General features: G+C 34.8%; 1 protein-coding gene and 2 non-coding genes across 10 annotated transcripts in view; 2 read left to right on the top strand and 1 right to left on the bottom strand.

Annotated features, from left to right (window-relative positions):
* The window catches only part of Mical (Molecule interacting with CasL), a 55,277-nt gene extending 40,105 nt beyond the window's left edge, over positions 1-15,172 (bottom strand). For all 8 annotated transcript variants that reach the window (XR_016304587.1, XM_089646067.1, XM_089646068.1 and 5 more), the window contains exons 1-6: positions 15,062-15,172; positions 14,087-14,256; positions 10,471-10,644; positions 8,870-9,113; positions 6,786-6,973; positions 5,439-5,609 (exon numbers count right to left, since the gene is read on the bottom strand). Coding sequence is in view for 7 of the 8 variants with exons in the window: in XM_089646067.1 (XP_089502193.1) it covers positions 5,439-5,609; positions 6,786-6,973; positions 8,870-9,113; positions 10,471-10,644; positions 14,087-14,248 (939 nt within the window). In the remaining variant the exon portion in view is untranslated. The remainder of the gene's footprint in view (positions 1-5,438; positions 5,610-6,785; positions 6,974-8,869; positions 9,114-10,470; positions 10,645-14,086; positions 14,257-15,061) is intronic.
* LOC149412508 (5S ribosomal RNA) lies at positions 3,250-3,368 on the top strand. The gene has a single exon (XR_016304622.1). It is a non-coding gene; the product is annotated as a 5S ribosomal RNA (ribosomal RNA).
* Positions 3,691-3,809, top strand: LOC149412509 (5S ribosomal RNA). Its single transcript, XR_016304635.1, has one exon. It is a non-coding gene; the product is annotated as a 5S ribosomal RNA (ribosomal RNA).
* Positions 15,173-15,812: the final 640 nt, after the last annotated feature.

Below are 15,812 nucleotides of genomic sequence, written 5' to 3' on the forward strand. Positions count from 1 at the left end.
CATTTGTTAGAAAAATTTGAAGAATGGGACCAAGAAGATGAAATTACATACAGTGCATGGGTAACTACTGATAGAACACAGCAGGTTTCAGTTACAGTTCCCTTTCATGAATATGTAGAACATCTTGTGAAGAGTCTTGTAAAACTTCTTCCTCATTCTTTTATAACAAAGTCTCAATCAAAATATCTCAAAGAGTCCCTAAAAGCACAGCTTCAGATAAATGAAGCTGTTGTGTTATTAGACTTCAGTGAAAACTTCTCCTATGTTATCCAGAATGAAGTCCAGGGTTACCACTGGACGCAAGACAGTTGTTCACTCCACCCAGTGGTAATTTACACTTGTGAAGAGCCTGGCAAAGATCTCACAGTGTCAAGCTTGTGTGTAATTTCAGATGACTTGGAACATGATGTAAGTTTCGTTTACGAAACTCAAAAAATTGTTGCTCAATTTTTAAATCAAAAATTTCCCCAAATTCAAAGTGTTCATTATTTTACTGATGGTTGCGCAGCGCAATATAAAAACTGCAAAAACTTTTTAAATCTGTGTCACCATCAAAAAGACTTCAACTTGAAAGCATGTTGGTCGTTTTTTGCTACGAGTCATGGGAAATCTCCCTGTGATGGAATAGGTGGAACAGTAAAACGTCTTCTAACTAGAGAAAGTTTGCAACTTGGCCCTGGCAACACTATCACAACTGTAGACAAAACTTTTAAGTTTAGTCAGTCGAGAGTAGAAAATATATATTTTTACGTGCTGAGAAAAGAAAGCTTATTCACTTGCAGGCAACAATTACAGCAGCGTTTTTCACAAGCTAAAACAATACCAGGCACTCGAGGTTTCCACTGCTTTGTTCCTCTGTCTGAAAATGAAGTTGGCACAAAAAGGATAAGTTCAGATTCAGATTATGCTTTGATTTTTAACTTCAGTGGGGAACGAAATCGCTCTGAGCAACTAAGTATGGTACAAATTTGTACAAACTCTTATGTAGCTTGCGTATATGACAACCATTGGTTTTTTGGACTTGTGGTTTCCAAAGATGAAGACGAGTGTGATGTATCAATCAAGTTTATGCATCCTTTTGGCCCAGCTCCATCCTTTTACTGGCCACATCAAAAATAAGATATTTGTTTTGTTCCACTACAAAATATTTTTAATATCGTTGACCCTCCCACAACAAAAGGTTCAGGAAGAGCTTACTACTTTCTTGAAAAAGACGTTCATCATGCTGATCAAAAGTTCAACCATCTTATGGGTCAGATCAAGAATAAAAGTAAAAAATGAACTTGAACATTTATTTGTAAACAATATTATTGTAATGTACTTTCATTTAACCTAATCCTACATTGCCTGTTTTATTTTTGTTGTATTTGTTTTTTAAAGAGTTAACTTTGTATTGAAAAGAGTTAAAAAGTTGATCTTGTTATAAAATATTGCTATGGTGTGCATTCAGGGTAAGGAACAAGGTACATTATTTTGTTGGTGCCTTAAGCTTACATTGCAAGCTTACCAGCATGTTGTAAAGGACCGAATAAGTTTGACTTTTTTATTTGCAAATACAGTATCTAGATTTTAAAAAACTTGGAACAATTCTGTATGATTAAGATTTCTCATTTTAAAAACGTTTCTACACTGTGAAGCACACAAAATACCAGGAGTTTTATTATTTTAGGTTGTACTATGTTTATTGTAGATAAGAATAAAAAAAAAATTACAAAAAGTTTGAAAAAAGTTTAAAATGGATTTTATTTATTGAAGCAAGTAAAATGCCATGAATTTTATTTTTGTATGTGATTCTATGCTATTTGTAGATATGAATAAAAAAAAAATTACTTCATTAACACTGTACCTTCCCGAGATATTGCTTTTTTGTAAAGTACCTTTTCCGTCCCAAAAATTACTTAAAAAATTACTTTTGGTAATTTTTTAAAGTCAAGTAGTTAAATGTAAAGGGTTTATTTATTTTTTTCTGCAATCAGCATAGTTTTCTTGATAATATTGAAAATTTTCATTGCATTTGCACTATAAATGACAAAGATACAATTTTTTTTCATTGAAGGTACAAGCTCTTCCGGAGTGCTCGGAATATGTAAAAACGCTTATTTTGCCCAAACTTCAACTGCCCATAAAAAAAAAACGAGTTGAGGTAGGAAGGTAAAATTTGGTATATTTTCTTATCTATATGGAAGGATTAAAAATTTAAAGTTTCATCAAAATCTGAGATGGTGGGTGACAAATCCAAAATTTTCTGGATGATTTGGTGTGGATTGACCCTATATGTAACAGACAGAGTCATATTTATATTCATATCGCAATATGTGGCAGACAGAATGATATTCATATTCATATCACAATATGTGGCAGAAAGAATGATATCGATGTTCATACTGCAATATGTGGCAGAAAGAATGATATTGATATTCATATCGCAATATGTGGCGGACAGAATGATATTCATACTTATATATGTAACAGACAGAGTGATACATATTTATATTCAAATTGAAATATGTGGCAGACAGAATGATATTCATATTCATATCACAATATGTGGCAGACAGAATGATGTTCATATTCATATCGCAATATATCAGTCTTGCTTAACATGTCAAAGGAATACATTCAATGGGAATTAATTCACTAATTTGATAAATCAATATCATTTTGGAAGCAAATATTTGTGTTTTAGGAACCTTGCCAATTTTAGGACGCCAATTATATAAATTTGATTAAATGAAATCACCACTCCGAGGCATTAAATTCTCTTTCTTTCCGACTGCAATAGTTTTTAAGGAAGCAATGAATTTATTCAATACACTATCTGGAATTTTATGATAATATATGAATCCTTTCCATTCACGTTGAGTCTGTAAGCATTATAAAAAAATGGGTGTGTCAAGCCTACGCAAGACAGAAGTGAAACTTCTAGTATTCTTCTCTCTCTCTCTTTTCATTTCATTCTCTCTTTTTTTCTGTCTATTGACATATTTATAAGTAGCATGTGATAAAAAAAATTAAAAGTTATAAAAAAAGAAAAAAAAAATTAGTTAAAGCGGGGATCGAACCTCGGTTCTTCACGACCACAGTCGTGCGCTCTGCCTGTAGACAGCGAAGATGAGTTAGGAGAGTGAGTTAAACTAGGTATATAATATTTACACCTTGCTAATGTTTTCAGTATTATTAGGGCTTTTTTATACTAATTTTCATATATTTATTGGCAGGTAGAGTAGAAATTAATATTGTTTAGCGTTTGCCAACGACCATACCATGTTGAACACACCGGTTCTCGTCCGATCACCGAAGTTAAGCAACATTGGGCGCGGTCAGTACTTGGATGGGTGACCGCTTGGGAACACCGCGTGCCGTTGGCCTATTTTTTATTTTAATTTCATGTTTTTTTTATTTTTTTATCATTACTATAATTAATAATATCATAAAATTCTTTAACTTTTCAAGTATGCTACAGGCCTAAAATATTACTTAGTGGATTGATATTATGGTCAACCATTGAAAAAAAAAATTCCTACAAACTTATTAATGTAATTACGATCTTTTTCAAGCGCGTATGTAATGATTATTTTTATCAACCTCGCACACACCTTGCTAATTTTTTCAATATTATTAGGGCTTTTTTATACTAATTTTCATATATTTATTGGCAGGTAGAATAGAAATTAATATTGTTTAACTTTTGCCAACGACCATACCATTTTGAACACACCGGTTCTCGTCCGATCACCGAAGTTAAGCAACATTGGGCGCGGTCAGTACTTGGATGGGTGACCGCTTGGGAACACCGCGTGCCGTTGGCCCATTTTTTATTTTAATTTTATGTTTTTTTTCATTTTTTTATCGTTAACATCATAAAAAATTTTATATCATTCTTTAACTTTTCAATTATGCTACAGGCCTAAAATATTACTTAGTGGATTGATATTATGGTCAACCATTAAAAAAAAAAAATTCCTTAAAAACAAAAAAATAATATTCCATGGCCGAGAATCGAACTCGGATCAACTGCTTCGAAAGCAACTATGCTGACCATTACACCACCAACGCCAGTTGTCGAGATGAGCTAAGAAGCATTTATATTTTACTTCAAAACTTTTACTACATCAAATGAACTTTAATCGGTCCCGCATTTTCGTTTCGGTCATGAGTTGGTTTTACTCCTCGAAATTGCATGACGCGCGTAAAGAAGTTTCACTTCAACATAGGTGTGCACCACAAGCATATGGGTGAGCATAGAACCAGCTTTGTAGATCAAAATGGCAGGACCTAATTAATACAAATCTAAAACGCTAAAAAAAATAACGCCTTTCTCCAAAAATCAATAAGTTATACTATCATAAATTTCCATATAATTAAAAAATTTCAGCATATTACAACATATTAACAAATATGTAACACAACGCAGATATAAAATTTTATCACCATAATAATGCCAAATATTGCAAACTCTGATCCCACAAACCGCCAGTTTCAATGTAATGGTCATCTTGCCTTGACTTTACCATTGAACGGAAAATTATCGCATTATTAGCCTATCAAGATGACGCTGTTTTTCCATACAAGGGCTCAACTGTATTTTGCCAGGAAAACATGACGCATACCTATGTTTATAAGAACGCTGAGAAAATATTATCTTATGACAGTAAGTGATTGAAAATACATTCATAATAATGTTATCTTTTTGAGTGCACGCATATGCAAACACATACATTATTCGAATAAATAAATTTTAAATAAGCTGAATAATATTGACAGATAATATTCAATACCTCAGGTAACATAATATTTTATTTCAGATAAATAAAATATATTGAAAAAACAATTTTTGATAACATTCAAATTAAAGGAAATTCTTAATTAATTGACAAAGTGACAAACTGACTAAGTGACAAAGTTAATTTATAAGTGATATCGCAGGAGTATTAGTGGAATGTGAAATTAACATTTATGTCTTAATTTGTTATAAATCTATTAACTTTTAACCAGATTACTTTGCCACATATTCCATATATGTACTGGTGTATTTTATATTAATTTTATTGAAATGCGAAACCTTTTGAAAATAGTTTGATTCTTAATTGAAACTTAAAAAAGAAAAACTAATGAAGATTTTAGCGCTGGTACCTACTAAAAGGAATTGAAGTTATGAAAAACCAGAAATGAGCTGCAACATGTTGTGCAATAATTTAAAATGTGGTTAAAAATTAACCAACCCATTTCGGATACTAGAAAGAACACTTTAAAAAAACCCTGTTCATTTTCGAGGATAATTACAGATATCTTGTTCTATCTTACTCCGTACTCAAATTGACATTTGTGGAGGAGTTTAGGAATGCACAGAGAGAAGGTTACAATAAATAACAAGATTCGCAAGAATCGCTTAATAAGATCGCTTTCGCCAGTAGACAAGAGTTTTATTGAGTAATTACCTCTATGAGCACTTTTCGCTCCAGCAAGCTCTGTTTCTTGGCCGTCATAACAAAGTAATGCGTGTCATCTTTATAGTAGACAATATTCTCCAGATCTATGCCACATTTCTCTCTCAATCCAATAAAGAAAGCTTGGTTGAATATAAACGATGTCCCACTAATCTCTGGAACCTGAAAATGTGCATTTAAAATATTTTTAATTAAAGATAATACCATAAAGTAATTTAGGAATTATTGAAGAAGTAAAACATTTTTATTTATACATAATATGTCAGTTCAGCATGCCAGTTATGCTTGTCAACAAATTCTACAAAAACGCACTTGGCACAGAACCTAATCAAGATAATCTGCGCTTAGCATTCACAAGCAGTGTTAAGAGATAATAATAATAGAAGCTGTAACGTTTTTATTTGTTGTTGTCAAGTTAAACTTGTAGAACACCATTTTAATTTTATTGTTTAATAGGTTTAAATGTAAAAAAAAAATTAAAGAAGCTGTAACACTTGACATCCATATTGATATTTTTATCCTTTATTTAAGTACATATTACAATAAATGGTCAACTTTATATAGTGCCATTTAGTGATTCAACGCCCCAGGGGCACTTTACATTATAATGTATGTCTTTCTCTATGATTATTATGTATGTCTCTCTCTATGATTACTATGTATATCTTACTCGTTCGCTAATGCTTTTAAACCTTTTGACGGTATTGAATTCATCGTTTATTTCAAATATCAGAAATGATTTGAGATTATGTACAAACATACAAACAAACACATTCGATTCAGCTACTGAAAACATAAATTAAAACTATGTAGCAGAAAGATATGCATAGACGTTAAAAGTATATATAGTCGACGGCAATCCATCACCGCCTAAAACATATTTGGCCATTTTTCAGGAGAGACAAAAAACCGGCAATAATTTTACCCAAATGGGAGGCAATTGAGATGTAGTGATACTGTTTTGTTGTCTATTCCCTTATATAGAAAAAATCCTTTATAAATCCTACTGATGTAGGTTGATTACAGCCGTCAAATGGCATTGCAGGATGACTTACGCGGTGATGAATTGCGGTCGACAATAAGTCTATTAGTCCACAGATGTAACAATTATTAAACTGTCCTATACTTTCAGTGTTTTTTTTTCCTTTCTAGAAATAGTGTACCTGGTAAGTCATTATATTTATCAATTCGACTCATCAAATAGTTTGGATCTTACAGAGCATCTGAATCATAGAGCAATCTATCTTAAAACCAAATCGCCCACCAACACCCACACACCTTGTAGCATAAACACACATTTGTAATTCATAACTCTAACTGGATATTGGCAATACTCACACTAGCTTCCTGTTTAGAATGCCGGTTGATGAAGTTGGCAGTTATTGCAATTGCCAATTTGCCTCGGAATTCATTTCGCTTGAAGCCGGGGAGAGTGTTACGCTTGCCGTCTGCACCAATCAACACGTCAAACTCGAATTTTGACACCGGGTGGTCGGCAGGCAATAAAAGAGCTTTCCATCCACGATCTAAAATAAATGTATTTCATTAACAAGTTATTAATGCATGCATAAGGTGCTCCAACAGCTGCTGTGCCCACATGATCCAAAGGTGAGGATTTAAAGAGTCGGCTCGGCGTCAATGTGATGCTGTGCAAACCACCGAACATATGCTCAATGAATGCCCGCTCCATTCATTCCCCACGGGGATCGATGGGGTCTACAGGGTTACGTCTGATGATGCTCCAGGGTGGCTCGCAGACCTAGATGTCCACCTCTGACCCTGACAACCACCGAACATATGCTCAATGGATGCCCGCTCCATTCATTCCCCACGGGGATCGATGGGGTCTACAAGGTTACGTCTGATGATGCTCCAGGGTGGCTCGCGGACCTAGATGTCCACCTCTGACCCTCACAACGATGCGTGTAAAAGAGACCATGCAAATCAGAAAAGTTGATAGCAGGATCAATTATATATTTTTGCATAGAGCAGCTTTTCTTCCTGTATAATATAGCTATATTTTAATAAAAATTATTCATTCTTAATCATCTTTACTATCTCATGGAAGCAAATGTGTATAATGAGGCGAGGAATTATGTATACATAAGTGTGATGTACTTATTACATACAAATAGAGAATACTTTATCATTTTTAATTTATCAAATTCTTCCATCTGATATGCAATTATTTTTTTAGATAATTTGCGCCTTTATAGCAATGTGAATATGCGTCTAGTACATAGCATACTTTAACAATACAATACATAATGGTTTGTACATACAATAATTTCTAAGTAAACCGCCGCTCGTTTATCGAAAGACTACTATAATCCACTGTTATTTTTATAAGTTTAAAGCAAAAAATCAAGCAAATATATGCAAATTCAATAATCCGCCGTGTGTCCTAAGCTCCAAGTTTTTTACACCGATGCGACGTGTCGGGTTATTTTGCTCTTACATTCTCAGTTACTATATTGCCGTCTAGCTTACTAGAGGATTTTATCAGTCACTAGGGATAATAATTTTTGTTGTTTTAGGACATTTAGGTTAATTTGAGTATTGTAGCAACTGTCGCACAAAGTTTACAAAATGAAGTCTTCTCACTGGAGTAAACAAGACACCTTAATTTTAAACTAAAAAATTGAGATTTTACAAAAGATCAATAGCAGTGTGTTTCTTTTTAACTAATTACCTGTTTGAATTTTTACTACCTATATTTTGAATGTATGCAGTATAATCCACCGCTTTCACAGATTTGTGTTTTATTTGGTTTTACGCAGAGCAACATGAATTATAAGAATAAAATATATACCTAGTGAGCTATTGAAAATTATATGCAAATTTTCAAATGATGTAATAACATTAAACTGATAAACTAAATATGAAAATAATATAAATAAAATAGAAACTAGAACAAAACTACATATAAGACAAATCACTAAAACAACATTACCAACGGTACTATAATTTTTAGGATTCAACAAAGTGCTGGTGTAGGTATAATTACGCTTAATTCTATAAATGGTGTCAGTAATCAATAGTACACCCAAACTTGTTGCCTAGATCATAATCCTATTGGTTAGTAAGTGTGTTTGATAGTTGATTGTGTATATATTGCAGAAGAATGTTTCATTTTGTCTTGTGTTCCTAGTCGGCACAAGGAATTTAACAGTGGCGAGGATGGCAGGGCTGTCAATTAAGTTGTTAATGACTCAGTGTAATACAACCAGGTCTGATATAATTCTCCTGTTAGACAGCGTTATTAGATGCAATTGACTCATCAAACTGAGATAATTAATCTATTCAATTGGAATTTTGAGCTTAAAATTTATATATCTAAGAAAATTAAGCTAATTGGACACTTGGAGACGGTTTTTGTGGTGAAGGATTAGTGAGAGACCTCTATATATGCATACATGTACCTTGAGTTGGATCAGGTTCAATCAAGCGCTCGAATGTGATGTTTTCATGGATCTCCACTCCCAGGATGAGCGCCACCTTCAGGAGGATAAGCTGCAGCTGCCGAATGCTGATGTGATCGATTGCCCCGGCACAGAACTTCCCGTGAAATTTCTTTGCTCCTATGTTCTTAAGATCTTCTATCACAAAGGGCCATAGGTGAAGAATATTATTACGTGACATCCGATCTCTTTTTTCAATAACAACCTGCAAAATGAACACATATTTAGGTTGACTAACTAATTAATCAAAAATCATGCCTTTTCTCTGGAGGGGTGGACAGAAAGGACAAACCGCCTCTGTCTCTCTCACTACTCTTCCTACTCCAACATTTGTCTTCCCTATCTTGGTTATCCCCGACTTTTTCTACCATTCACTTATGGGTCATACATTCTCCTGGCACCTATTTTCAATCATCCATTCCACGTGTCAAAACTATACGCCACTTTCGTAATCTTTTTAAAACAATTATAATAATAATTGATAACTTGTTTATAATATAGCCCCTATTCATGCATGTCATATAAAGAGTAGATAAAAACTTTAAATCTCTATTAGATAAACTTACATAAACCTACAATCTCCAAATAATCTCTATCATTTACAAACTTTCAAATTACGATATCTCAAAACCTCAATTGAAGATAAGATCTTTTGCAAGCATGAATGATCAACAAACTCCAATTGGGGACGCCATAGTGTTACTGGCTCCAGATGGTTGGGAGCATTTCAAACTCTTGTGTGGTATTCACAAAAGCTCAAATTACAAAAGTTACAATACAAAATCAACTCCAAATGTGATGCAGATTCACCAGTTTCCCACTAGTATCCGGACACCATGTATATATATGGGTGCATAATTTTTATTAATTCCTTAAAGCAATATTATCAATTCGTCTGTTATTATGTGCAAATATGTTTGTTAATTTTTCAAAGAGAACTAATGACACAAAGTAATAACTGCAAACAGTATCATGTTTAAATAAATAATTTGTGATAAAAAAGTATCAATTCCATTGAAAAAATTATAATTTTTGTTACTTTCTGCTTAATCTCAAATAAATGTGCCCGCAATTAAAAAACTGCTTTTATACCCCTGAACAATAAACGGAGTTCGTGTGGTCACAGAATAAAAAAATTACACGAGAGTTTTATTCTTATTCAACGCCCTAGAACTTGAGGAGAGGACAGAAGATTAGAAGTAGTGTTATAAAATTTATCAATTTTTCAACTGTAGCATTCTCCAGTATTGTATTGTATTTAAAAACCGACACGAGCATTGTAGCAACCATTTCAGAAACTAATATTATTGAATAGGAAATATTCCCAGCCGGCTACACGGATAATACATTTCTTCCTCTGCCTCTGTCCGTGGAACATCGAACCCATACAAATAGGTTCAACATTTGCATTTGAAAATAGCACAAATATGCTCTTTCGTTTTTACCAGATTATCAGCTAATCATTAGATCGAGATGAAATAGACTCGGAACTGTTTTCAAAAAGCATACCTTTTAGTAAGTATAATAAGGGTGAGATTCCTACATAGTATGATGAGACTTACGACTTTAGCACCAAGAAGCTGGGCATCGATGGCAGACCTCAAGCCGCAGGGACCTGCTCCGATTATTAACAGCTTTGTGTAGGGACATACTTTTCCTTGGTTATAAACCTTAGAATTATACTTAACATCTAGCTTTTTAAATATGGCGTGGGCTTTCCATGATCGCACTGCAGCCTGTTGGAAAACAACAAAACATTGTTTGAGTAAAAAATAAACAGATAAAAGTTTAGAAAAATTACAAATCACAATTTAAAACTATTCTTTGCTCTTATAACTTCCGGTAAACAAATTACTTTTAATCAAAATATCGCACATCATACGTCTCGAAAAATGTTAAATTTATATCGCACACTTTTTGTCTACATAAATCGAACTCGCATTACTACTTTACTATATTATTATTTTTATTATTGTTATGAAAATAGAATTTTTGTGATATCTTATTCATGTTTTACAATATGGCTTCTTTAAGATATTTTCCACCGCACCCTAAAAACTTTTAAAACCAAATTAACCTTACAATGTACCAATCACAACGATTATTTTTTTATTGTTCGTCTATTCTTTTGATTCATTCTTTACCAATGTCTTTAAATATATACTTTCTTCCTAACCTGTAACCATAAAAAAGATTGTAAATGGAACTTAACTGGTTTATCTTATATTCAACTTAAATGTAAAATTAATTCACATGTACAACTGTCTGTTTCCTAATAAACAAAAATAAAATAGAATTAAAAGTAAAAGTTAGAAGAAAGCATGTGAAAGTTAACTCTAAGTGTTGGTATTAAATAAGAGTTAATTATTGTTTTCAGATTCTTTGTAAAAGGGCGGGGAGGGTGGGGGATGATTTAGATGTTTGCACGATACTCTGAAGTTTGTACTGCTTTTACTCAAACAAAAAATTACTTCAATAACAATCATCAAGACTAGCATATTACATTTCATACACCAGACTGTTTATAATGCATTTAAAACATATCATTAATTGTATTCATTTCATCGTGAAGCCACTCTTAAGATGATATCTCATAAAAATAGTGCTATAGAAATTAGCGAATCATCATTATTGTAATGAAGTCCAATTCGGTTTTATTGCTTTCTAGCGGATAGTCTATATGTGTATATGTACAGAGTGATTCATAAATAACCCAAAGAGTTATTTTTAAATGTGAAAACCGCACAAGAGAAAAGAGAAAACTATCTGTAGCCAATCGAACTATTATATCCCCAATTGGGGTATGGTGTGAGTTTGAAGTGAGTGGGGAAGGGAAGGAGATAGGGGAGACGAAGGTTGATCTATTCAGATCTGGTTTCAAGAAACATTTCAATTCTGAATAGAGGTCTTTCTCCGGAGTGATTCAGAGAGAATTTACGACTTTCTTAGGGGGATGTTGGTTTTTTACTTGCTGTGTTGATCCGGAGGGGGCTAATATACCTACCCCAAACGAGAGTTTTGTGCGATATCTAAGTTGTTTTTTACACCATGTACTCTATAATTTAGGCAATCCTAGAAAAAGTATTGAGAAATCGAACTGCATTAAAAACAAAAATAGATATAAAATAATAACAACAACAAGTTGGCCTCTCAGAAGCTGGGCGTACTGTACAGGGCCCGCAGATACTTTAATAGTACACAACTGCTGACCCTGTACAAATCGCAAGTGCGCCCTACTGTCGGATTTGGCAGCCATCTCTGGTCCGGAGCCCCTAAATACCTGAAAAAAACCCTTGACTCTGTGCAAAAACGGGCGGTCCGTTTGATAGATTCCCCAATCTTAACAAACGGACTGCAATCTTTAGAGCACAGGCGTCAGGTAGGTATGCTGTCCTTGTTCTATCGGTATTGCAATGGAAGATGCTCTGAGGAACTAGCGTCATTGATCCCTTCGGCACCGGTGCGTAGTCGGGATACACGCCAAACGCGCGCCCAACATTTGTACACGGTTGACATTTGTCACATGAGAACGGGTCGCTTCTACGATTCGTTTTTAAGTTAAAAAAAAAAAAAAAATTTTTTAAAAAGAAAGACAAACATTCCCGGGTTACGAATAACCCAACAATGTTTGAAAATCTCCTACTACCACCACAGAAAGGCGAAAATGTTGCTTGTGTTGTATGGAGGACTTAGCCAGCCGAGGAATCGAACACGCGACGCTCGGGTGAGACCCAAGCGCTATGCCCACTCAACCACTGACCGGTCAACAGCTCGGCTGTGGAACGAACTGCCAGCCTCAGTGTTTCCTCCCTCCTACAACATGGGACTCTTCAAGACCCATGTTCACTCCTTCCTCTCCACAAAAAGACCCTCCACACAGCATCCCCAAAGATGACATAGGCCCTGAGGAAAATTATTTTCTTCAGGGCCTCCTGTGTGGAGTTAATATAAAAAAAAAAAAAAATAAAAATAAATAAAACAAAAAAATAACAAAACAAAACAAAAAAATCCACACCCAAACAAGCCCAGAGTGCGGTCATAAAAGGTGCATTTTACTGGAAAGGACTAAAGTAAAAAGAATTTGAGTTACTTGATCTCTTTTACGGTTTTACATTACTTATTGATTTTAACTGCCACGCGAAGATGGAAGATTTCTGGTTAAAACGGTAGGTGAGTGTTACTGGAAAGGGTAAAAGAGTAAAAAAAAAGTTTAAATATTAAGAATCTCAATCGCTCCCGGAAGTATGAGGGAACCTGGTAAAAGTGTCAGGCACCTTGCACAGCAATTTGTTCCAGGTTACAAAAATCATAACATCAAGAACAAAATCACAGGAGCATTACGACCTGTACAAAACTGTTAGACAATAGGCCATTAAACTAACCATTTCTTATTTATTATTACTGACAAATGTACACAGGCAGTGGCTGCCTGCTGAGCAAGTGGACTTAACAGACCAAATAATGATATTCATAGATTTGAATAGTATTATTAACATTGACATATAAAAAATCCAAGCTTACAATATATTGTGCAATACACTTTTAGTCGGAAAGAAAAGATTACATTACTCAGTATATCTTTCTTTTCTTGGAAATTCTAAATCTCACAGATTTGGCACATGGTGAGTGTAAGATTATTGGCTGCCGATATAAATAAATCATTCTTCTTCATCGATAACTTTAAAAACTCATTAGTCATCTGGCGAACAAACTCCATCAACGATATTCAGAAACTCAATAAGATAAGATAGTGAAACGATAATAATTACTTTAAAAACTAATATTTGGGTAACATATTATTTTTAAGCAATAATTATTAACCTGAAACACCTATATAAATTGAAAAAATACAAGCCGCCGACGGGAATCGACCCGCAACCTTCTGATTGCCAGTCAGGTGTTCTACCAATTGCGATACCTCGGCTTTTTCAAAACCTGCCAAATTATTCAATATGTAGTAGTATTTTATATAGGTGATTCAGGCTAATAATTATTGCTTAAAAATAATGTGTTAACATTAGTTTATCATTAAAAATAATAATATTTGCCTGTTGACAGAAGAGAAAATAAATGAATTAATCTGATTTGCACCACAACACATTCAAAGTAATATAAAGACTCTTACTTTAAAGGTGGAATTATTGCAATAGTAGATAGCAATAAAACGGTAGTTATTACCTTCAAACTGGGATAGAATTCTTGTATATTGCTCGGTTTCAGTTTAACGATGCTGCACAGCTCTCGGAACAGGCTCATGACCTGCTTCATGGTGGCCGCTGAACTGAACTTGTCGAAGGTGTCCGTCGCCAGGGCCACCTCATACTGCGTCAGCCCACTCATCTTGACTCCTGCAACAAGACCACTCCATGAACTACTGTCACTTTCACTGATTTAAATAAAGCCCGTCAGAAGCATAACACTGAACACTCGACCGCCTCGCTACCATGCACCATTAACTCTGACAGCTATTTGAGAGTTGATTCATAAGAATATGTTGTGACAGTGACTACCCCTTTCACATTACTCCAATTTGCATATCCCACCTATTTGACGAAAGTCGTAGATGTGACTACACAATCACGATGCATGTAATTATTCTAGACATTCTTTATCTTTTTAATTTATTTAAACACTGCACTATCACGAGATATTAGCAGAAAGATAAATTAAGACATAATTATTCAGATCGTGAATTGTCAAAAATGAAACCGACACGGATCAATAAGTAATTGCACATTATGTAACTCGAGCTTCGCCGAAAACTTTTGGCATTATTTGTAATTCATGTATTTATATTCTGGGATACGACCTACTAACGGATTCTTCTGTACAAATATGTTTAGGCCAGGCCACGGCGCGCTCGTCTAACGACTGACGGGTCCGCACTATCACTATACTTTCAGAATACTCGAGTGTGTTCTGCGTATTTACTTTCAATCCGCACCAGATAGCAGGTACTGCACAATCACTTTGGCCTGGAGATAGAAGATCTGCGATCAGTTGATGCCTATCAATCACCCGTCCGTAGGTAGACACTAGCACTAGGGCGAGATGACAGTACCGCAGTCCGCACTCCGAAAAAGGCAAACAACGGCATACAACGCATTCATAATAAAATATGTATCACACTCCAAGTTCACACACAATACTCACTGGAAATGTCGTACCCAATGAGCAAATAGACCGATGACTAAACTAAAACTAAATAAATAAAACGGCGGTTCTTAACTAAAATTAATTAGATCGACCACCCCTGGCCGGTGCCAATTTGGAAATGACATCAGCTCGGTGATACCAACTCGGCCTATCCATTTTCCCAACTTTTCCAAAATTGGACGCGATTTTATTTGTTCTACGTGAAGAGCAGTTTTTACTGATTATATAGAAATTTGGGCTAAAGTTATGACTCTATTATTTTTTTTCAAGCAACATTTCGATTCCAAATGGTGGTCTTTATTTATTCTCTACGTATGCCGGGATCTGGACATCTGGATCTGAAGCAGGAGATTTTCACCTCTCGGCCACGGAGATTCCTTTAGCACATGCTACGGAGAAACAAGTACCTTCTCCTAGCGTAAAATTTGTCACGAAATGATTAGTGCATGGTCAAAGAGGGAAGAACGTAATTGATTTTCATTGCCGAGAAATATCGGCGGTGCATAAATCTGTTGCGATAGGTTACTAGAATATTCGGGAAAGTTCGCCCATGCATCCTGCATCGCATTAGAACATGCTAGCTAAACATCGAAAGGTACAGCGCATCTACCTACTCGATTATTCTCGAGAGCTTGAAGATACTTGGACAGTCAGTTAGTCAAAAATTAGCAGTTACAAGCGAGTGCCCGCTGCGAGGGCCTGCCGCCGACTCATCAGCCAGCTGCGCCTAGACCCCGGTCGCATCTCC

Source organism: Hesperophylax consimilis, chromosome 23 (genome assembly GCF_061612785.1).
Source record: "Hesperophylax consimilis isolate HC1 chromosome 23, BYU_Hcon_1.0, whole genome shotgun sequence".
NCBI lineage: Eukaryota > Metazoa > Arthropoda > Insecta > Trichoptera > Limnephilidae > Hesperophylax > Hesperophylax consimilis.